Below are 24,645 nucleotides of genomic sequence, written 5' to 3'. Positions count from 1 at the left end.
CGACCCGGAAGAGAAGGCGCAGAGGTGAAAGGTCAGCAAAGCGGAAGCAAAATAAAAATGGCGGCAGTAGGCCGAAGAGTGAAATAGTTGCTGATTAGCGACATTTAACAAGATATTGGAGTGAAATAGTTGCTGATTAGCGCCATTTAACAAGATATTGGAGTGAAATAGTTGCTGATTAGCGCCATTTAACAAGATATTGGAGTGAAATAGTTGCTGATTAGCGACATTTAACAAGATATTGGAGTGAAATAGTTGCTGATTAGCGCCATTTGTCAAGCTAAGAAATGTTCTTGCTTCACTTGCTGCTGCTCCGGGCGGCGACAAGTGCGGACGTGGCCGACATCGCCGCTCACTTCGGGACTAAAAGCCGCTACGAGGAGGTCAACCCGCACCTGCTGGCCGACATCCTGGCCGTCAACCACTCCGTCCTGCGGCCTCCCACCACCGAGCGCTGCTCCCCGGTCCATGTCAGCGCCCTGGTCCGCCACGGCAGCCGCTACCCGACCGTCAACAACGTCCGCGCCATCCGCAAGCTGAGCGACTTGCTCCGGAGCCAAAGGCCGCAAGAGTGGACGCCATGGAGGCGGGACATCCTGGAGGGCTGGCGGATGTGGTACACGGACGACATGGACGGTGAGTCACGTCACGTCACGTCACCCGTGTCACGTCACGTCACCCGTGTCACTTCACGTCACGTCACCCGTGTCACTTCACGTCACGTCACCCGTGTCACTTCACGTCACCCGTGTCACTTCACATCACGTCACCCGTGTCACGTCACGTCACGTCACCCGTGTCTCTTCACATCACGTCACGTCACCCGTGTCACTTCACGTCACCCGTGTCACTTCACGTCACGTCACGTGCGCGTGCCTTGCTATTCAATGACGTAACACCCCCACTTTGACATGGTTGTACAAGTCTTTCCAGTAATGGCGCTTTGCAAAAGTGTCTTTCCTTCAGGCCCGCTCCTAAGTAATCTGGCGCCCTAGACAAGATTGTGTGTGGCCCCCCCTCATCGGCAGTGAAGTGTATATACTCACTAGAAACCCAATTGCTTTGTCTTTGACCTTTGTTTTTACTTAAAGAAAGCAAATTAACCATCAGAATAGTTAGGAAGATACAGAAAAAAAGAATAAATACATATAAAAAATGAATATATGAAATATAATATTTTTTACGGTAGATGGCCCAGGTGTGGGATTTAGAAAGTTCATCAGTGCATCTGAAGAGAGGAGTATGTGACATCACGGAGTATTACAGTCTCAGAATAAAAACATATGATTCCAGGAATAAAATAAAATGATATAGATGAAAAACCAAAGAGATATATGTTTGATGTTAACTGATATGCAAGTTAGATTACATTCAATTTATTGTCATCATTACAGTGAAATGCAGAATGCAAAGTAACAGTATAATATATTATATATGAGAATGTTATGTTATGAGTATTTTTAACTGAACCACAGCAGTGCTCAAATTAAAAAACAGCATTTTTTTAATTTGTGATATTGCTTCATTAACATTAATGATGTGCACTTTGACAACTAGGCTTACAACTATCCCTGTGATGAGGTGGCGACTTGTCCAGGGTGTACCCCGCCTTCCGCCCGATTGTAGCTGAGATAGGCGCCAGCGCCCCCCGCGACCCCGAAAGGGAATAAGCGGTAGAAAATGGATGGATGGATGGCTTACAACTATATCTAACATAGAAAGTGACTATTATTACCTGCAGGGCAAACATTAGATAACCAGAAGGCAATAACAATGTCAACAAAACACCTGCTTAAAAGATCTAAGTGAGGAATGTACTGTAATGACCTCACCTTACATTATTCTTTTACACAACTATTTAGACTCCTCCACAATATTAACCCCACGTTAAAACAGAACTAGTATTTATTGATTATCAATTGGTGAATGATGTAAGATTAGTTTAATGCTAAAAAGCCAGCTTACTATCACATTGTGTAACAGACAAATTATTTCATATTGTAGGCTAACATTATCTACATCTGTCTTTCTCTCTTTTCTCCTCCTCTTTTTTCTTCCCTGGGCACCTGACACTTTTGGCCGTTTTGACATCTTGTGTTGATGTTTTGATGTGATGACGTCCATGAATTGATGAAGGTGGACCCCGACTTAAACAAGTTATTGGGGTGTTACCATTTAGTGGTCAATCGTACATAATATGTACTGTACTGTGCAAACTACTAATACAAGTGTCAATCAAACCAAAAAGAGTCATGATACAGGAAGGGAGGGGGCACACCGTGCTGGGGGAGGGGGGGCGTAATGTTGTAACAAATAATATTTCTATTAAATAGGCTTTACTTTGCATTTTAATTAACGTGGGATTATTTTTTGTATTGAGAAATAATAGTACCAACTTTATTTGATTTATTTTCTCCAACATTTGTGGCACTGGCGCGGCGCCCTTAGCATACTTCGACATGTCTGTCACTACATCATCTCATTGTTGACATGTCTGTCACTTTTGTTGACATGTCTGTCACTACATCATCTCATTGTTGACATGTCTGTCACTTTTGTTGACATGTCTGTCACTACATCATCTCATTGTTGACATGTCTGTCACTACATCATCTCATTGTTGACATGTCTGTCACTACATCATCTCATTGTTGACATGTCTGTCACTTTTGTTGACATGTCTGTCACTACATCATCTCATTGTTGACATGTCTGTCACTACATCATCTCATTGTTGACATGTCTGTCACTACATCATCTCATTGTTGACATGTCTGTCACTACATCATCTCATTGTTGACATGTCTGTCACTACATCATCTCATTGTTGACATGTCTGTCACTTTTGTTGACATGTCTGTCACTACATCATCTCATTGTTGACATGTCTGTCACTACATCATCTCATTGTTGACATGTCTGTCACTACATCATCTCATTGTTGACATGTCTGTCACTACATCATCTCATTGTTGACATGTCTGTCACTACATCATCTCATTGTTGACATGTCTGTCACTACATCATCTCATTGTTGACATGTCTGTCACTTTTGTTGACATGTCTGTCACTACATCATCTCATTGTTGACATGTCTGTCACTACATCATCTCATTGTTGACATGTCTGTCACTACATCATCTCATTGTTGACATGTCTGTCACTACATCATCTCATTGTTGACATGTCTGTCACTACATCATCTCATTGTTGACATGTCTGTCACTTTTGTTGACATGTCTGTCACTACATCATCTCATTGTTGACATGTCTGTCACTACATCATCTCATTGTTGACATGTCTGTCACTACATCATCTCATTGTTGACATGTCTGTCACTACATCATCTCATTGTTGACATGTCTGTCACTACATCATCTCATTGTTGACATGTCTGTCACTACATCATCTCATTGTTGACATGTCTGTCACTTTTGTTGACATGTCTGTCACTACATCATCTCATTGTTGACATGTCTGTCACTACATCATCTCATTGTTGACATGTCTGTCACTACATCATCTCATTGTTGACATGTCTGTCACTACATCATCTCATTGTTGACATGTCTGTCACTTTTGTTGACATGTCTGTCACTACATCATCTCATTGTTGACATGTCTGTCACTACATCATCTCATTGTTGACATGTCTGTCACTACATCATCTCATTGTTGACATGTCTGTCACTACATCATCTCATTGTTGACATGTCTGTCACTACATCATCTCATTGTTGACATGTCTGTCACTTTTGTTGACATGTCTGTCACTACATCATCTCATTGTTGACATGTCTGTCACTACATCATCTCATTGTTGACATGTCTGTCACTACATCATCTCATTGTTGACATGTCTGTCACTACATCATCTCATTGTTGACATGTCTGTCACTTTTGTTGACATGTCTGTCACTACATCATCTCATTGTTGACATGTCTGTCACTACATCATCTCATTGTTGACATGTCTGTCACTACATCATCTCATTGTTGACATGTCTGTCACTACATCATCTCATTGTTGACATGTCTGTCACTTTTGTTGACATGTCTGTCACTACATCATCTCATTGTTGACATGTCTGTCACTACATCATCTCATTGTTGACATGTCTGTCACTTTTGTTGACATGTCTGTCACTACATCATCTCATTGTTGACATGTCTGTCACTACATCATCTCATTGTTGACATGTCTGTCACTACATCATCTCATTGTTGACATGTCTGTCACTACATCATCTCATTGTTGACATGTCTGTCACTACATCATCTCATTGTTGACATGTCTGTCACTTTTGTTGACATGTCTGTCACTACATCATCTCATTGTTGACATGTCTGTCACTTTTGTTGACATGTCTGTCACTACATCATCTCATTGTTGACATGTCTGTCACTACATCATCTCATTGTTGACATGTCTGTCACTACATCATCTCATTGTTGACATGTCTGTCACTACATCATCTCATTGTTGACATGTCTGTCACTACATCATCTCATTGTTGACATGTCTGTCACTACATCATCTCATTGTTGACATGTCTGTCACTACATCATCTCATTGTTGACATGTCTGTCACTACATCATCTCATTGTTGACATGTCTGTCACTACATCATCTCATTGTTGACCTCAACATATCTATTCCCTTGTGAGTGTACAGGAGGCAGTCATCTTTACACTCTATTACTCCATTTGTGTGTGTGTGTGTGTGTGTAATTAGATATACCTGTCAGTGTAGTCATTTGTGTGTCTGTATCTCCATCTGTGTGTGTGCATGTTTTAATTTGTGGGTCAGTATCTCAATCTGTTTGCGTGTGTGTAAATAGATATGTGACTCGGATTACACACACCCAGATTGAGATGGACACACAAAGCCGTAGCTTTGGTTACAGTCGCCCAGTGACACTTGCAAAGACTTGTGCTCCAATACATAGTTGTGTATCCATGCATAGTTGTGTATCCATGCATAGTTGTGTATCCATGCATAGTTGTGTATCCATGCATAGTTGTGTATACATGCATAGTTGTGTATCCATGCATAGTTGTGTATACATGCATAGTTGTGTATCCATGCATAGTTGTGTATCCATGCATAGTTGTGTATCCATGCATAGTTGTGTATACATGCATAGTTGTGTATCCATGCATAGTTGTGTATCCATGCATAGTTGTGTTTCCATGCATAGTTGTGTTTCCATGCATAGTTGTGTATCCATGCATAGTTGTGTTTCCATGCATAGTTGTGTATCCATGCATAGTTGTGTATCCATGCATAGTTGTGTATCCATGCATAGTTGTGTATCCATGCATAGTTGTGTATCCATGCATAGTTGTGTATCCATGCATAGTTGTGTATCCATGCATAGTTGTGTATCCATGCATAGTTGTGTATCCATGCATAGTTGTGTATCCATGCAAAAATAGTCATGTTGTAAAGCACCAAAGTGTTTGCGGCTGGAAGTAAGCAAAGTGGTCCCCCAGGTGAGCTGGTGCACAAAGGCAGAGAAGACATGCGTCACCTGGCCAGGCGTCTCTCCCTGCTCTTACCTTCTCTGCTGGGGGAGGAGCCAGTGCGCAGGGGGCGTGTCCAGCTGCTGAGCAGCTCCAAGCATCGCTGTGTCAGCAGCATGGAGGCTTTCCAGGAAGGACTTCACCTGCAAGCCCACCTGTCACGTAGGCCTCCACCAAGTCCCTGGTCATGCTCCTCCCCTCCCTAAATAAGCTCCTCCTCCTCCTCAGACGTTGACTACTGCCACAGAGTGGACGACCAGCTGCTGCGCTCCTTTGAGCGTTGCCCTGGTTACGTGGAGGGCGTGGAGAAGAACCACACGGCGCTGGCCGAGGTCCACAAGTTCCAAGACGGCCAGGAGATGGCTGGCGTGAGGACCAAGGTGGCGGACAAACTCGGCCTTCCTGGCGACAGCTTGACAGCAGGTTACCGTGGCGACGCACGCGCCAAACTTCATTTCCTGTACAATAAAGTCCATTTCCTGTAGAACTGCTGGAGGCGGCGTTCTTCTTGTGCTCCTACGAGCTGGCCATCAAGTCCCAACACTCGCCGTGGTGCTTCCTGTTTGACCAGGACGACGCACAGGTGACACCTTCTGGACTCCAACACCTGCCTGTCGCCCGCCTCTTCATGGCCTAAAGAACCTGTGCTTCTCCCGCCAGGTTCTAGAATACAAGTCGGACCTGAAGCAGTACTGGAAGCGTGCGCACGGTCACGCCATCAACAGTCTGTCCAGCTGTCCACTCTTCCATCACCTCTTCAGGACTCTGGACAAGGCGGGACGACCCCGCAGGTCAGTCAGACTTTCACATTAAAAGTCCCAACAAGGTGGGACAACCCCGCAGGTCAGTCAGACTTTCACATTAAAAGTCCCAACAAGGCGGGACGACCCCGCAGGTCAGTCAGACGCACTTTCACATTAAAAGTCCCAACAAGGCGGGACAACCCCGCAGGTCAGTCAGACTTTCACATTAAAAGTCCCAACAAGGCGGGACGACCCCGCAGGTCAGTCAGACGCACTTTCACATTAAAAGTCCCAACAAGGCGGGACGACCCCGCAGGTCAGTCAGACGCACTTTCACATTAAAAGTCCCAACAAGGCGGGACGACCCCGCAGGTCAGTCAGACGCACTTTCACATTAAAAGTCCCAACAAGGCGGGACGACCCCACAGGTCAGTCAGACTTTCACATTAAAAGTCCCAACAAGGCGGGACGACCCCGCAGGTCAGTCAGACTTTCACATTAAAAGTCCCAACAAGGTGGGACAACCCCGCAGGTCAGTCAGACGCACTTTCACATTAAAAGTCCCAACAAGGTGGGACAACCCCGCAGGTCAGTCAGACTTTCACATTAAAAGTCCCAACAAGGTGGGACAACCCCGCAGGTCAGTCAGACGCACTTTCACATTAAAAGTCCCAACAAGGTGGGACGACCCCGCAGGTCAGTCAGACGCACTTTCACATTAAAAGTCCCAACAAGGCGGGACGACCCCACAGGTCAGTCAGACTTTCACATTAAAAGTCCCAACAAGGCGGGACGACCCCGCAGGTCAGTCAGACTTTCACATTAAAAGTCCCAACAAGGTGGGACAACCCCGCAGGTCAGTCAGACGCACTTTCACATTAAAAGTCCCAACAAGGTGGGACAACCCCGCAGGTCAGTCAGACTTTCACATTAAAAGTCCCAACAAGGTGGGACAACCCCGCAGGTCAGTCAGACTTTCACATTAAAAGTCCCAACAAGGTGGGACAACCCCGCAGGTCAGTCAGACTTTCACATTAAAAGTCCCAACAAGGCGGGACGACCCCGCAGGTCAGTCAGACGCACTTTCACATTAAAAGTCCCAACAAGGCGGGACGACCCCGCAGGTCAGTCAGACGCACTTTCACATTAAAAGTCCCAACAAGGCGGGACGACCCCACAGGTCAGTCAGACTTTCACATTAAAAGTCCCAACAAGGCGGGACGACCCCGCAGGTCAGTCAGACTTTCACATTAAAAGTCCCAACAAGGTGGGACAACCCCGCAGGTCAGTCAGACTTTCACATTAAAAGTCCCAACAAGGTGGGACGACCCCGCAGGTCAGTCAGACTTTCACATTAAAAGTCCCAACAAGGTGGGACAACCCCGCAGGTCAGTCAGACTTTCACATTAAAAGTCCCAACAAGGTGGGACAACCCCGCAGGTCAGTCAGACTTTCACATTAAAAGTCCCAACAAGGTGGGACAACCCCGCAGGTCAGTCAGACGCACTTTCACATTAAAAGTCCCAACAAGGCGGGACGACCCCGCAGGTCAGTCAGACGCACTTTCACATTAAAAGTCCCAACAAGGCGGGACGACCCCACAGGTCAGTCAGACTTTCACATTAAAAGTCCCAACAAGGCGGGACGACCCCGCAGGTCAGTCAGACTTTCACATTAAAAGTCCCAACAAGGTGGGACAACCCCGCAGGTCAGTCAGACGCACTTTCACATTAAAAGTCCCAACAAGGTGGGACAACCCCGCAGGTCAGTCAGACTTTCACATTAAAAGTCCCAACAAGGTGGGACAACCCCGCAGGTCAGTCAGACTTTCACATTAAAAGTCCCAACAAGGCGGGACAACCCCGCAGGTCAGTCAGACGCACTTTCACATTAAAAGTCCCAACAAGGCGGGACGACCCCGCAGGTCAGTCAGACGCACTTTCACATTAAAAGTCCCAACAAGGCGGGACGACCCCGCAGGTCAGTCAGACTTTCACATTAAAAGTCCCAACAAGGCGGGACGACCCCGCAGGTCAGTCAGACTTTCACATTAAAAGTCCCAACAAGGCGGGACGACCCCGCAGGTCAGTCAGACTTTCACATTAAAAGTCCCAACAAGGTGGGACGACCCCGCAGGTCAGTCAGACGCACTTTCACATTAAAAGTCCCAACAAGGTGGGACAACCCCGCAGGTCAGTCAGACTTTCACATTAAAAGTCCCAACAAGGTGGGACAACCCCGCAGGTCAGTCAGACTTTCACATTAAAAGTCCCAACAAGGCGGGACGACCCCGCAGGTCAGTCAGACGCACTTTCACATTAAAAGTCCCAACAAGGTGGGACGACCCCGCAGGTCAGTCAGACTTTCACATTAAAAGTCCCAACAAGGCGGGACGACCCCGCAGGTCAGTCAGACTTTCACATTAAAAGTCCCAACAAGGTGGGACGACCCCGCAGGTCAGTCAGACTTTCACATTAAAAGTCCCAACAAGGCGGGACGACCCCGCAGGTCAGTCAGACTTTCACATTAAAAGTCCCAACAAGGCGGGACGACCCCGCAGGTCAGTCAGACTTTCACATTAAAAGTCCCAACAAGGCGGGACGACCCCGCAGGTCAGTCAGACTTTCACATTAAAAGTCCCAACAAGGCGGGACGACCCCGCAGGTCAGTCAGACGCACTTTCACATTAAAAGTCCCAACAAGGTGGGACAACCCCGCAGGTCAGTCAGACTTTCACATTAAAAGTCCCAACAAGGTGGGACAACCCCGCAGGTCAGTCAGACTTTCACATTAAAAGTCCCAACAAGGCGGGACGACCCCGCAGGTCAGTCAGACTTTCACATTAAAAGTCCCAACAAGGTGGGACGACCCCGCAGGTCAGTCAGACGCACTTTCACATTAAAAGTCCCAACAAGGTGGGACAACCCCGCAGGTCAGTCAGACTTTCACATTAAAAGTCCCAACAAGGTGGGACAACCCCGCAGGTCAGTCAGACTTTCACATTAAAAGTCCCAACAAGGCGGGACGACCCCGCAGGTCAGTCAGACGCACTTTCACATTAAAAGTCCCAACAAGGCGGGACGACCCCGCAGGTCAGTCAGACTTTCACATTAAAAGTCCCAACAAGGTGGGACGACCCCGCAGGTCAGTCAGACTTTCACATTAAAAGTCCCAACATGGCGGGACGACCCCGCAGGTCAGTCAGACGCACTTTCACATTAAAAGTCCCAACAAGGCGGGACGACCCCGCAGGTCAGTCAGACGCACTTTCACATTAAAAGTCCCAACAAGGCGGGACGACCCCGCAGGTCAGTCAGACTTTCACATTAAAAGTCCCAACAAGGCGGGACGACCCCGCAGGTCAGTCAGACTTTCACATTAAAAGTCCCAACAAGGTGGGACGACCCCGCAGGTCAGTCAGACGCACTTTCACATTAAAAGTCCCAACAAGGCGGGACGACCCCGCAGGTCAGTCAGACTTTCACATTAAAAGTCCCAACAAGGTGGGACAACCCCGCAGGTCAGTCAGACTTTCACATTAAAAGTCCCAACAAGGCGGGACGACCCCGCAGGTCAGTCAGACGCACTTTCACATTAAAAGTCCCAACAAGGCGGGACGACCCCGCAGGTCAGTCAGACGCACTTTCACATTAAAAGTCCCAACAAGGCGGGACGACCCCGCAGGTCAGTCAGACTTTCACATTAAAAGTCCCAACAAGGCGGGACGACCCCGCAGGTCAGTCAGACGCACTTTCACATTAAAAGTCCCAACAAGGCGGGACGACCCCGCAGGTCAGTCAGACGCACTTTCACATTAAAAGTCCCAACAAGGCGGGACGACCCCGCAGGTCAGTCAGACTTTCACATTAAAAGTCCCAACAAGGCGGGACGACCCCGCAGGTCAGTCAAACTTTCACATTAAAAGTCCCAACAAGGTGGGACAACCCCGCAGGTCAGTCAGACGCACTTTCACATTAAAAGTCCCAACAAGGCGGGACGACCCCGCAGGTCAGTCAGACTTTCACATTAAAAGTCCCAACAAGGTGGGACAACCCCGCAGGTCAGTCAGACGCACTTTCACATTAAAAGTCCCAACAAGGTGGGACAACCCCGCAGGTCAGTCAGACTTTCACATTAAAAGTCCCAACAAGGTGGGACAACCCCGCAGGTCAGTCAGACTTTCACATTAAAAGTCCCAACAAGGCGGGACGACCCCGCAGGTCAGTCAGACTTTCACATTAAAAGTCCCAACAAGGTGGGACGACCCCGCAGGTCAGTCAGACTTTCACATTAAAAGTCCCAACATGGCGGGACGACCCCGCAGGTCAGTCAGACGCACTTTCACATTAAAAGTCCCAACAAGGCGGGACGACCCCGCAGGTCAGTCAGACGCACTTTCACATTAAAAGTCCCAACAAGGTGGGACGACCCCGCAGGTCAGTCAGACTTTCACATTAAAAGTCCCAACAAGGCGGGACGACCCCGCAGGTCAGTCAGACTTTCACATTAAAAGTCCCAACAAGGCGGGACGACCCCGCAGGTCAGTCAGACTTTCACATTAAAAGTCCCAACAAGGCGGGACGACCCCGCAGGTCAGTCAGACTTTCACATTAAAAGTCCCAACAAGGCGGGACGACCCCGCAGGTCAGTCAGACTTTCACATTAAAAGTCCCAACAAGGTGGGACGACCCCGCAGGTCAGTCAGACGCACTTTCACATTAAAAGTCCCAACAAGGCGGGACGACCCCGCAGGTCAGTCAGACTTTCACATTAAAAGTCCCAACAAGGTGGGACAACCCCGCAGGTCAGTCAGACTTTCACATTAAAAGTCCCAACAAGGCGGGACGACCCCGCAGGTCAGTCAGACTTTCACATTAAAAGTCCCAACAAGGCGGGACGACCCCGCAGGTCAGTCAGACGCACTTTCACATTAAAAGTCCCAACAAGGCGGGACGACCCCGCAGGTCAGTCAGACTTTCACATTAAAAGTCCCAACAAGGCGGGACGACCCCGCAGGTCAGTCAGACGCACTTTCACATTAAAAGTCCCAACAAGGCGGGACGACCCCGCAGGTCAGTCAGACTTTCACATTAAAAGTCCCAACAAGGCGGGACGACCCCGCAGGTCAGTCAGACTTTCACATTAAAAGTCCCAACAAGGTGGGACGACCCCGCAGGTCAGTCAGACGCACTTTCACATTAAAAGTCCCAACAAGGCGGGACGACCCCGCAGGTCAGTCAGACTTTCACATTAAAAGTCCCAACAAGGTGGGACAACCCCGCAGGTCAGTCAGACTTTCACATTAAAAGTCCCAACAAGGCGGGACGACCCCGCAGGTCAGTCAGACGCACTTTCACATTAAAAGTCCCAACAAGGCGGGACGACCCCGCAGGTCAGTCAGACGCACTTTCACATTAAAAGTCCCAACAAGGCGGGACGACCCCGCAGGTCAGTCAGACTTTCACATTAAAAGTCCCAACAAGGCGGGACGACCCCGCAGGTCAGTCAGACTTTCACATTAAAAGTCCCAACAAGGTGGGACGACCCCGCAGGTCAGTCAGACGCACTTTCACATTAAAAGTCCCAACAAGGCGGGACGACCCCGCAGGTCAGTCAGACTTTCACATTAAAAGTCCCAACAAGGTGGGACGACCCCGCAGGTCAGTCAGACTTTCACATTAAAAGTCCCAACAAGGCGGGACGACCCCGCAGGTCAGTCAGACTTTCACATTAAAAGTCCCAACAAGGTGGGACGACCCCGCAGGTCAGTCAGACGCACTTTCACATTAAAAGTCCCAACAAGGTGGGACGACCCCGCAGGTCAGTCAGACTTTCACATTAAAAGTCCCAACAAAGTGGACAAGGTCAGTCAGACGCACTTTCACATTAAAAGTCCCAACAAGGCGGGACAACCCTGCAGGTGAGTCGCATGCACTTTCACATTAAAAGTCCCAACAAGGCGGGACGACCCCGCAGGTCAGTCAGACTTTCACATTAAAAGTCCCAACAAGGCGGGACGACCCCGCAGGTCAGTCAAACTTTCACATTAAAAGTCCCAACAAGGTGGGACAACCCCGCAGGTCAGTCAGACGCACTTTCACATTAAAAGTCCCAACAAGGTGGGACAACCCCGCAGGTCAGTCAGACTTTCACATTAAAAGTCCCAACAAGGCGGGACGACCCCGCAGGTCAGTCAGACTTTCACATTAAAAGTCCCAACAAGGCGGGACGACCCCGCAGGTCAGTCAGACGCACTTTCACATTAAAAGTCCCAACAAGGCGGGACGACCCCGCAGGTCAGTCAGACTTTCACATTAAAAGTCCCAACAAGGCGGGACGACCCCGCAGGTCAGTCAGACGCACTTTCACATTAAAAGTCCCAACAAGGCGGGACGACCCCGCAGGTCAGTCAGACTTTCACATTAAAAGTCCCAACAAGGCGGGACGACCCCGCAGGTCAGTCAGACGCACTTTCACATTAAAAGTCCCAACAAGGCGGGACGACCCCGCAGGTCAGTCAGACTTTCACATTAAAAGTCCCAACAAGGCGGGACGACCCCGCAGGTCAGTCAGACTTTCACATTAAAAGTCCCAACAAGGTGGGACGACCCCGCAGGTCAGTCAGACGCACTTTCACATTAAAAGTCCCAACAAGGCGGGACGACCCCGCAGGTCAGTCAGACTTTCACATTAAAAGTCCCAACAAGGTGGGACAACCCCGCAGGTCAGTCAGACTTTCACATTAAAAGTCCCAACAAGGCGGGACGACCCCGCAGGTCAGTCAGACGCACTTTCACATTAAAAGTCCCAACAAGGCGGGACGACCCCGCAGGTCAGTCAGACGCACTTTCACATTAAAAGTCCCAACAAGGCGGGACGACCCCGCAGGTCAGTCAGACTTTCACATTAAAAGTCCCAACAAGGCGGGACGACCCCGCAGGTCAGTCAGACGCACTTTCACATTAAAAGTCCCAACAAGGCGGGACGACCCCGCAGGTCAGTCAGACGCACTTTCACATTAAAAGTCCCAACAAGGCGGGACGACCCCGCAGGTCAGTCAGACTTTCACATTAAAAGTCCCAACAAGGCGGGACGACCCCGCAGGTCAGTCAGACTTTCACATTAAAAGTCCCAACAAGGTGGGACGACCCCGCAGGTCAGTCAGACGCACTTTCACATTAAAAGTCCCAACAAGGCGGGACGACCCCGCAGGTCAGTCAGACTTTCACATTAAAAGTCCCAACAAGGTGGGACGACCCCGCAGGTCAGTCAGACGCACTTTCACATTAAAAGTCCCAACAAGGTGGGACGACCCCGCAGGTCAGTCAGACTTTCACATTAAAAGTCCCAACAAAGTGGACAAGGTCAGTCAGACGCACTTTCACATTAAAAGTCCCAACAAGGCGGGACAACCCTGCAGGTGAGTCGCATGCACTTTCACATTAAAAGTCCCAACAAGGCGGGACAACCCCGCAGGTCAGTCGCATGCACTTTCACATTAAAAGTCCCAACAAGGCGGGACAACCCCGCAGGTGAGTCGCATGCACTTTCACATTAAAAGTCCCAACAAGGCGGGACAACCCCGCAGGTGAGTCGCATGCACTTTCACATTAAAAGTCCCAATAAAGAGATGCAGTTGCTGTCAATCAGGTCGTCAGAGGCGTCCCCGCAGCCCGCCTCCATTCTGATTGGCCACGCAGAGACGCTCCTCCCCCTCCTCGCCCTGCTGGGACTTTACAAGGACCAGGCTCCGCCCACTGCAGACAACTACCACGCACAGCACGGTAAGAAGTAGCCGCTGTGTTTCCATGGCAACCTGAGCCTTTGTTCCTTCTCAGGTCGAACGTTCCGAACAAGCAAGATCGTCCCGTACGCCGCCAACGTGCTCTTCGTGCTCTACGACTGCCAGCGAGGACCCCGACTTCAGTTGCTGGTCAACGAGACCCCGGTTCGATTCCCAGGACTGTCTGCAGAGGACGCCCCGCTGTACCGTGACGTCCGCGCGGCGTACCGCCACCTGCTGGACGGCTGCGACTTCCATAAGGAGTGTCAGGGCGCCCACGGCGGCCGAGGACCCAACACGGAGCTGTGATGCGCGCTCCCGGTCTTTTCACAATAAAAGTCTTGGACGAGACTTTTCTACTTCAATGGGAAAGAAAACATTTACTAAACTGACCAACAAAATGTCTGACAGGCTGCAAGCTAAGTCCAATTATTTCTTTCCGTGAGTCGCTTTATTACTCGTCAAAATAAAAGCTTTCAGAATTCCACATCACATGACCAAACGACAGGTGGGCGTGGCCTGCAGATCGTGAGCAAGCTGACATTTGAGGGCTCAAAAAAAAAAAGAAAAGTAACATTGGCACAGAAAAGCCAGAGGGAATCGAACCAGCGGGCCGAGGTGAAGGTTGTGCTCAGTCCAGAGCGGCGTGCAGCAAGGCTCCGTGACCGCCCGCCATCTTGGATTTCTTCATCTTGGCGATGGCCCGCTGCAAGTCCGACGTGTCGATTGGGCGAATGAAATCTTCCGATGGGCTGGAAGCGACAAACAGGAAGTTGTGGACTCGCAAGATGACACTTGGGAAGTTGTATGCTGTCAAGTTGACAAAGAGGAAGTAGTGTAGTGTCAAAGAGGAAGTAGTGTAGTGCCAAAGAGGAAGTAGTGTAGTGCCAAAGAGGAAGTAGTGTAGGGTCAAAGAGGAAGTAGTGTAGTGCCAAAGAGGAAGTAGTGTAGTGCCAAAGAGGAAGTAGTGTAGTGCCAAAGAGGAAGTAGTGTAGGGTCAAAGAGGAAGTAGTGTAGTGTCAAAGAGGAAGTAGTGTAGTGTCAAAGAGGAAGTAGTGTAGTGCCAAAGAGGAAGTAGTGTAGGGCCAAAGAGGAAGTAGTGTAGTGTCAAAGAGGAAGTAGTGTAGTGTCAAAGAGGAAGTAGTGTAGGGCCAAAGAGGAAGTAGTGTAGTGTCAAAGAGGAAGTAGTGTAGGGCCAAAGAGGAAGTAGTGTAGGGTCAAAGAGGAAGTAGTGTAGTGCCAAAGAGGAAGTAGTGTAGTGCCAAAGAGGAAGTAGTGTAGTGTCAAAGAGGAAGTAGTGTAGTGTCAAAGAGGAAGTAGTGTAGTGGCAAAGAGGAAGTAGTGTAGGGTCAAAGAGGAAGTAGTGTAGTGCCAAAGAGGAAGTAGTGTAGTGCCAAAGAGGAAGTAGTGTAGTGTCAAAGAGGAAGTAGTGTAGTGTCAAAGAGGAAGTAGTGTAGTGCCAAAGAGGAAGTAGTGTAGTGCCAAAGAGGAAGTAGTGTGGTGTCAGAGGAAGTAGTGTTGTAGTGTGAAAGAGGAAGTAGTCTAGCGTGACAGAGGAAGTAGTGTGGTGTGAAAGAAGAAGTAGTGTGGTGTCAAAGAGGAAGTAGTGTAGTGTGAAAGAGGAAGTAGTGTGGTGTCAAAGAGGAAGTAGTGTAGGGTCAAAGAGGAAGTAGTGTAGTGCCAAAGAGGAAGTAGTGTAGTGTGAAAGAGGAAGTAGTGTAGTGGCAAAGAGGAAGTAGTGTAGGGTCAAAGAGGAAGTAGTGTAGTGCCAAAGAGGAAGTAGTGTAGTGCCAAAGAGGAAGTAGTGTAGTGTCAAAGAGGAAGTAGTGTAGTGTCAAAGAGGAAGTAGTGTAGTGCCAAAGAGGAAGTAGTGTGGTGTCAGAGGAAGTAGTGTTGTAGTGTGAAAGAGGAAGTAGTCTAGCGTGACAGAGGAAGTAGTGTAGTGTGAAAGAAGAAGTAGTGTGGTGTCAAAGAGGAAGTAGTGTAGTGTGAAAGAGGAAGTAGTGTGGTGTCAAAGAGGAAGTAGTGTGGTGTGAAAGAGGAAGTAGTGTAGTGTGACAGAGGAAGTAGTGTAGTGTGAAAGAGGAAGTAGTGTGGTGTGAAAGAGGAAGTAGTGTAGTGTGACAAAGGAAGTAGTGTAGTGTGAAAGAGGAAGTAGTGTAGTGTGAAAGAGGAAGTAGTGTAGTGTGACAGAGGAAGTAGTGTGGTGTCAAAGAGGAAGTAGTGTAGTGTGAAAGAGGAAGTAGTGTGGTGTGAAAGAGGAAGTAGTGTGGTGTCAAAGAGGAAGTAGTGTAGTGGCAAAGAGGAAGTAGTGTAGTGTGACAGAGGAAGTAGTGTGGTGTCAAAGAGGAAGTAGTGTAGTGTGAAAGAGGAAGTAGTGTGGTGTCAAAGAGGAAGTAGTGTAGTGTAAAAGAGGAAGTAGTGTAGTGTGAAAGAGGAAGTAGCGTGGTGTCAAAGAGGAAGTAGTGTGGTGTCAAAGAGGAAGTAGTGTGGTGTCAAAGAGGAAGTAGTGTAGTGTGAAAGAGGAAGTAGTGTAGTGTGAAAGAGGAAGTAGTGTAGTGTGAAAGAGGAAGTAGTGTGAGTGACCTGTCACTAGGAAGGTGCACAAAGTCGCGCACACACAGCAGGGCGGCATCACGACACATCTCTCTCAGGTCACTTCCTGAGAATCCCTCTGTTTCCTTGGCAACCTGGGAAAGTTGCACCTGGTGGTCCACCTGCGTGAGGACCAAGATGGCCGTCAGGTGTGTGTGTGTGTGTGTGTGTGTGCAGCCAGCAGACTTCATGTTGCAGGAAACTCACACTCTCGTTTTCCAGGATGAGTTGGAGGATGTGTTCTCGCTGATGCACGCCCTAACACACACACACACACACACACACACACACACACACACACACACACACACACACGACATGGAGTTAGTGATAGTGTAGTAGTACAGACACACATGTGTAGTGATAGTGTAGTGGTACACACACACATGTGTAGTGATAGTGTAGTAGTACACACACACATGTGTAGTGATAGTGTAGTAGTACACACACACACATGTGTAGTGATAGTGTAGTAGTACACACACACATGTGTAGTGATAGTGTAGTAGTACACACACACATGTGTAGTGATAGTGTAGTAGTACACACACACATGTGTAGTGATAGTGTAGTAGTACACACACACACATGTGTAGTGATAGTGTAGTAGTACACACACACGTGTGTAGTGATAGTGTAGTAGCACACACACATGTGTAGTGATAGTGTAGTAGTACACACACACATGTGTAGTGATAGTGTAGTAGTACACACACACATGTGTAGTGATAGTGTAGTAGTACACACACACATGTGTAGTGATAGTGTAGTAGTACACACACACATGTGTAGTGATAGTGTAGTAGTACACACACACATGTGTAGTGATAGTGTAGTAGTACACACACACGTGTAGTGATAGTGTAGTACACACACACGTGTAGTGATAGTGTAGTAGTACACACACACATGTGTAGTGATAGTGTAGTAGTACACACACACATGTGTAGTGATAGTGTAGTAGTACACACACACATGTGTAGTGATAGTGTAGTAGTACACACACACATGTGTAGTGATAGTGTAGTAGTACACACACACGTGTAGTGATAGTGTAGTAGTACACACACACATGTGTAGTGATAGTGTAGTAGTACACACACACATGTGTAGTGATAGTGTAGTAGTACACACACACATGTGTAGTGATAGTGTAGTAGTACACACACGTGTAGTGATAGTGTAGTAGTACACACACACATGTGTAGTGATAGTGTAGTAGTACACACACACATGTATAGTGATAGTGTAGTAGTACACACACACATGTGTAGTGATAGTGTAGTAGCACACACACATATGTGTAGTGATAGTGTAGTAGTACACACACACATGTGTGGTGATAGTGTAGTAGTACACACACACATGTGTAGTGATAGTGTAGTAGCACACACACACATGTGTAGTGATAGTGTAGTAGTACACACACACATGTGTAGTGATAGTGTAGTAGTACACACACACACGTGTGTAGTGATAGTGTAGTAGTACACACACACATGTGTAGTGATAGTGTAGTAGTACACACACACACGTGTGTAGTGATAGTGTAGTAGTACACACACACATGTGTAGTGTAGAGAAGTAGTAGAGAAGAGAGTACCGGCTGTTTGATGTGGAATCTGGTGGGCATCCTCCTCAAGATGGCCGAGTCTAGATCCTGCGGACGGTTGGTGGCGCCCATGACCATCACCTGACAGTGTGGTTTTAGCATAGCATTAAGTAGCATAACATTAAATAACAGCATAGCATTAAGTAGCATAGCATTAAATAACAGCATAGCATTAAGTAGCATAGCATTAAGTAGCATAGCATTAAATAACAGCATAGCATTAAGTAGCATAGCATTAAATAACATAGCATTAAGTAGCATAGCATAAAATGACATAGCATTAAGTAGCATAGCATTAAATAACAGCATAGCATTAAGTAGCATAGCATTAAATAACAGCATAGCATCAAGTAGCATAGCATTAAGTAGCATAGCATTAAATAACAGCATAGCATTAAGTAGCATAGCATTAAGTAGCATAGCATTAAATAACAGCATAGCATTAAGTAGCATAGCATTAAGTAGCATAGCATTAAATAACAGCATAGCATTAAGTAGCATAGCATTAAGTAGCATAGCATTAAATAACAGCATAGCATTAAGTAGCATAGCATTAAATAACAGCATAGCATTAAGTAGCATAGCATTAAATAACAGCATAGCATTAAGTAGCATAGCATTAAATAACAGCATAGCATTAAGTAGCATAGCATTAAGTAGCATAGCATTAAACAACAGCATAGCATTAAGTAGCATAGCATTAAATAACAGCATAGCATTAAGTAGCATAGCATTAAATAACAGCATAGCATTAAGTAGCATAGCATTAAATAACATAGCATTGCATTGGGCTAAACGATTATGGCAAAAATAATATTCCTAAATGTGATATTGAAATCAGGATGAATACAAGGATTATTCCTTCATATGACAAGATGAGTGTTTATTGTAGCACCAAAACTCAACTTCCAACACAGTTTTAAAAAAAAGGATATAAATTAGTCAAAAATAAACCACAAGTAAAATAATAATAGTCACAGAACTGAATCATATAATAGCAATATGAACAAACATTTTTGTCCTGTTTTACATTTTCCGCTTACTTTTACACCTATTTTACCACCAAATAACACATCCTCACATGTATGGCTACAATACATCTTTGACCCATATTATGGGTCAAATAACACATCCTCACATGTATGGCTACAATACATCTTTGACCCATATTATGGGTCAAACATCCTCACATGTATGGCTACAATACATCTTTGACCCATATTATGGGTCAAATAACACATCCTCACATGTATGGCTACAATACATCTTTGACCCATATTATGGGTCAAATAACACATCCTCACATGTATGGCTACAATACATCTTTGACCCATATTATGGGTCAAGTAACACATCCTCACATGTATGGCTACAATACATCTTTGACCCATATTATGGGTCAAATAACATCCTCACATGTATGGCTACAATACATCTTTGACCCATATTATGGGTCAAATAACACATCCTCACATGTATGGCTACAATACATCTTTGACCCATATTATGGGTCAAATAACACATCCTCACATGTATGGCTACAATACATCTTTGACCCATATTATGGGTCAAGTAACACATCCTCACATGTATGGCTACAATACATCTTTGACCCATATTATGGGTCAAATAACATCCTCACATGTATGGCTACAATACATCTTTGACCCATATTATGGGTCAAATAACACATCCTCACATGTATGGCTACAATACATCTTTGACCCATATTATGGGTCAAATAACACATCCTCACATGTATGGCTACAATACATCTTTGACCCATATTATGGGTCAAATAACACATCCTCACATGTATGGCTACAATACATCTTTGACCCATATTATGGGTCAAATAACACATCCTCACATGTATGGCTACAATACATCTTTGACCCATATTATGGGTCAAATAACACATCCTCACATGTATGGCTACAATACATCTTTGACGCATATTATGGGTCAAGTAACACATCCTCACATGTATGGCTACAATACATCTTTGACCCATATTATGGGTCAAATAACACATCCTCACATGTATGGCTACAATACATCTTTGACCCATATTATGGGTCAAATAACACATCCTCACATGTATGGCTACAATACATCTTTGACCCATATTATGGGTCAAATAACACATCCTCACATGTATGGCTACAATACATCTTTGACCCATATTATGGGTCAAATAACACATCCTCACATGTATGGCTACAATACATCTTTGACCCATATTATGGGTCAAATAACACATCCTCACATGTATGGCTACAATACATCTTTGACGCATATTATGGGTCAAGTAACACATCCTCACATGTATGGCTACAATACATCTTTGACCCATATTATGGGTCAAATAACACATCCTCACATGTATGGCTACAATACATCTTTGACCCATATTATGGGTCAAAGCATTATCATTGTGTAAGAGCTTTAAGTACATTATACTTGTGTAAGGTTCTTTTTTGAAACCTTTATTTTGTTAGCATAGTCAGGCCGGATGTGATGCTCCGTGCTATTATTGTGAAGGGGAAGTGTGCTGTGCTGTTGTTTTCAAGAATTCCACTGTTTGTACATTGATGTTACATCCATGTGTTGTGTGCGTGTGTATGATTGTTTGCACATTGATGTTCCATCCTTGTGTGTGTGTGTGTGTGTGTGTGTGTGTGTGTGTGTGTGATTGTTTTTACACTGGTGTCACATACATGTGTTGTCTGTGTATGATTGTTTGTACATTGATGTCACATCCATGTGTTGTGTGTGTGTGTATGATTGTTTGTACATTGATGTTACATCCATGTGTTGTGTGTGTGTGTATGATTGTTTGTACATTGATGTTACATCCATGTGTTGTGTGCGTGTGTATGATTGTTTGCACATTGATGTTACATCCATGTGTTGTGTGCGTGTGTATGATTATTTGTACATTGATGTTACATCCATGTGTTGTGTGCGTGTGTATGATTGTTTGCACATTGATGTTACATCCATGTGTTGTGTGCGTGTGTATGATTGTTTGCACATTGATGTCACATACATGTGTTGTGTGCGTGTGTATGATTGTTTGCACATTGATGTTACATCCATGTGTTGTGTGCGTGTGTATGATTGTTTGTACATTGATGTTACATCCATGTGTTGTGTGCGTGTGTATGATTGTTTGCACATTGATGTTACATCCATGTGTTGTGTGCGTGTGTATGATTGTTTGCACATTGATGTCACATACATGTGTTGTGTGCGTGTGTATGATTGTTTGTACATTGATGTTACATCCATGTGTTGTGTGCGTGTGTATGATTGTTTGTACATTGATGTTACATCCATGTGTTGTGCGTGTGTATGATTGTTTGTACATTGATGTTACATCCATGTGTTGTGTGTGTGTGTATGATTGTTTGTACATTGATGTTCCATCCTTGTGTGTGTGTGTGTGTGATTGTTTGAACATTTATGTCACATTCATGTGTTGTGTGTGTGTGTGATTGTTTGCACATTGATGTCACATACATGTGTTGTGTGTGTGTGATTGTTTGCACATTGATGTCACATTCATGTGTTGTGTGTGTGTGTATGATTGTTTGTACATTGATGTTACATCCATGTGTTGTGTGCGTGTGTATGATTGTTTGCACATTGATGTTCCATCCTTGTGTGTGTGTGTGTGTGTGTGTGTGTGTGTGTGTGTGTGATTGTTTTTACACTGGTGTCACATACATGTGTTGTCTGTGTATGATTGTTTGTACATTGATGTCACATCCATGTGTTGTGTGTGTGTGTATGATTGTTTGTACATTGATGTAACATCCATGTGTTGTGTGTGTGTGTATGATTGTTTGTACATTGATGTTACATCCATGTGTTGTGTGCGTGTGTATGATTGTTTGCACATTGATGTTACATCCATGTGTTGTGTGCGTGTGTATGATTATTTGTACATTGATGTTACATCCATGTGTTGTGTGCGTGTGTATGATTGTTTGCACATTGATGTTACATCCATGTGTTGTGTGCGTGTGTATGATTGTTTGCACATTGATGTCACATACATGTGTTGTGTGCGTGTGTATGATTGTTTGCACATTGATGTTACATCCATGTGTTGTGTGCGTGTGTATGATTGTTTGTACATTGATGTTACATCCATGTGTTGTGTGCGTGTGTATGATTGTTTGCACATTGATGTTACATCCATGTGTTGTGTGCGTGTGTATGATTGTTTGCACATTGATGTCACATACATGTGTTGTGTGCGTGTGTATGATTGTTTGTACATTGATGTTACATCCATGTGTTGTGTGCGTGTGTATGATTGTTTGTACATTGATGTTACATCCATGTGTTGTGCGTGTGTATGATTGTTTGTACATTGATGTTCCATCCTTGTGTGTGTGTGTGTGTGATTGTTTGAACATTTATGTCACATTCATGTGTTGTGTGTGTGTGTGATTGTTTGCACATTGATGTCACATACATGTGTTGTGTGTGTGTGATTGTTTGCACATTGATGTCACATTCATGTGTTGTGTGTGTGTGTGTGTATATGATTGTTAGCACGTTGATGTCACATCCTTGTGTTGTGTGTGTGTGTGTGTGTGTGTGTGTGTGTGTGTGTGTGATTGTTTGTACATTTATGTCACATTCATGTGTTGTGTGTGTGTGTGTATGATTGTTTGTACATTGATGTTACATCCTTGTGTTGTGTGTGTGTGTGTGTGTATGATTGTTAGCACGTTGATGTCACATCCTTGTGTTGTGTGTGTGTAGATTGATGTTACATCCATGTGTGTGTGTGTGTGTGTGTGTGTAGATTGATGTTACATCCATGATGTGGTTGCCAACAAGACAGGTGAGTGCTCACCTGACAGTGGTGGTCAGTGTCCAGACCGTCCCACAGACTCATGAACTGGGCCTTCATCATGGCCGTGGCTTCGTGGTCTGAACTGGAGCGATTTCTCAGGAAGGAGTCTGACAACACACACACACACACACACACACACACAACCTGATTAAGCCTCACAGTGTGTGTGTGTGTGTGTGTGACCAACCTATCTCGTCGATGAAGATGATGGCGGGCTGCAGTTTGACAGCCAATGAGAAGACGGCGGCCGAGAGTTTCTGAGACTCTCCATACCACTTGTCAGTCAGCGTGCTGGGCTGCAGGTTGATGAAGCGAAAGCCCGCCTCCTTGGCGGTGGCCTTGGCGATGAGGGTCTTGCCGCAGCCGGGCGGTCCGTGGAGCAGGACACCTGCGGTGGGGACAAGGTGAGGTGTGCAGGTGTGCAGGTGTGCAGGCAGGTGTGTGGCCACCTTTGGGGGGCTGCAGCAGCCTGGAGGAGGGGAAGAGGTGACGCTTCTGGACGGGCAGGATGACGGTCTCCTGGAGCTCTGTGATGACATCATCCAGACCCCCGATGTCCCGCCATGTGATCTGCACGAGACACCTTACTGACCTGTGTGTGTGTGTGTGTGTGTGTGTGTGTACCTGCATGCTGAGGGGGTCCACCAGGTGGGCGGCGATGCTCATCTCGTACTCAGACAGTTTCACATCTTTCACGCCGATCTGCCGCATCAACTTCTCCGCCTGCCAGACGCCGAGGAGGAGGAGGAAATAAGCGGCGGCCGTTGCCAGGGAAACGAGCAACTCACTTGTTTCTGAGCCTCCACCTTCTGCTTGCGGGTGGGGTCGATGGCGTCCACCATCCACTTGATGGTGAAGTAGGTGACGGCGCCAAATATGGTCAGACGGAACAAGAGGCCCAGCACCTCGTTCCTGCCCAGGGGTCTGGTCACGTGCTCCGCGGGGATCTCCCTCAGCACCATGCTGCGGCCACAATGACGTCACCGCCCAGACAACATGGCCCACCTACCGCTGCTAGCTTTAGCATTAGCATTAGCATTAGCCTTAGCATTAGCTTGACCTCTGGCTCGAAGCGGCTCCTCGGGCGCCACCAAAGACCGCCACAGACATGACACGTGACGAGCACGTCGATGAATGACGTCAGAGAGGAGGCAAACCTACCTTTTAGTCAAACAGCGTCTTCTTCCTTGTCACGTGAAGTCAACACCGCCGTCTTCCGGTGAACATGTCGCCCGCTCGATGACGTCACCACCCCTTCTTCTCCTTCACCAAAGACGCACACGATGACGTCACCACCCCTTGTTCACTTTCACCAAAGACGCACACGATGACGTCACCACCCCTTGTTCACCTTCACCAAAGACGCACACGATGACGTCACCACCCCTTGTTCACCTTCACCAAAGACGCACACGATGACGTCACCACCCCTTGTTCACTTTCACCAAAGACGCACACGCAGACCTGCGCGCTCACCAATCGACAGGAAGCGATGACGTCAGCGTCCGG

The 24,645-nt window shown here is 46.5% G+C and overlaps 2 protein-coding genes across 5 annotated transcripts; one reads left to right on the top strand and one right to left on the bottom strand.

The window, feature by feature from the left end:
- On the top strand, positions 1–14,540 carry minpp1b (multiple inositol-polyphosphate phosphatase 1b). Its single transcript, XM_061875871.1, has 7 exons — positions 1–636; positions 5,498–5,689; positions 5,756–5,950; positions 6,013–6,110; positions 6,188–6,318; positions 13,921–14,054; positions 14,109–14,540. Exons 1-7 carry the CDS (start codon positions 288–290, stop codon positions 14,360–14,362), a joined length of 1,353 nt encoding a protein of 450 aa, XP_061731855.1. The 5' UTR covers positions 1–287; the 3' UTR covers positions 14,363–14,540.
- atad1b (ATPase family AAA domain containing 1b) lies at positions 14,478–24,645 on the bottom strand. 4 transcript variants are annotated; one of them, XM_061875874.1, is made up of 11 exons: positions 24,488–24,634; positions 24,298–24,399; positions 23,925–24,099; positions 23,761–23,859; positions 23,586–23,706; positions 23,324–23,524; positions 23,137–23,243; positions 18,252–18,341; positions 16,856–16,906; positions 16,640–16,770; positions 14,478–14,805 (listed from the first exon to the last, which is right to left on the bottom strand). In XM_061875874.1, exons 3-11 carry the CDS (start codon positions 24,096–24,098, stop codon positions 14,685–14,687), a joined length of 1,095 nt encoding a protein of 364 aa, XP_061731858.1. In that variant the 5' UTR covers position 24,099; positions 24,298–24,399; positions 24,488–24,634; the 3' UTR covers positions 14,478–14,684. The 4 variants fall into 4 exon arrangements, with proteins under 4 accessions (XP_061731858.1, XP_061731859.1, XP_061731860.1 ...); XM_061875875.1 differs by having other exon boundaries at positions 24,532–24,550; XM_061875876.1 differs by having other exon boundaries at positions 23,925–24,161; positions 24,298–24,645.

The sequence above is a fragment of the Nerophis ophidion genome, linkage group LG17 (genome assembly GCF_033978795.1).
Source record: "Nerophis ophidion isolate RoL-2023_Sa linkage group LG17, RoL_Noph_v1.0, whole genome shotgun sequence".
NCBI lineage: Eukaryota > Metazoa > Chordata > Actinopteri > Syngnathiformes > Syngnathidae > Nerophis > Nerophis ophidion.
This window is presented reverse-complemented; position numbering and strand designations above follow the sequence as displayed.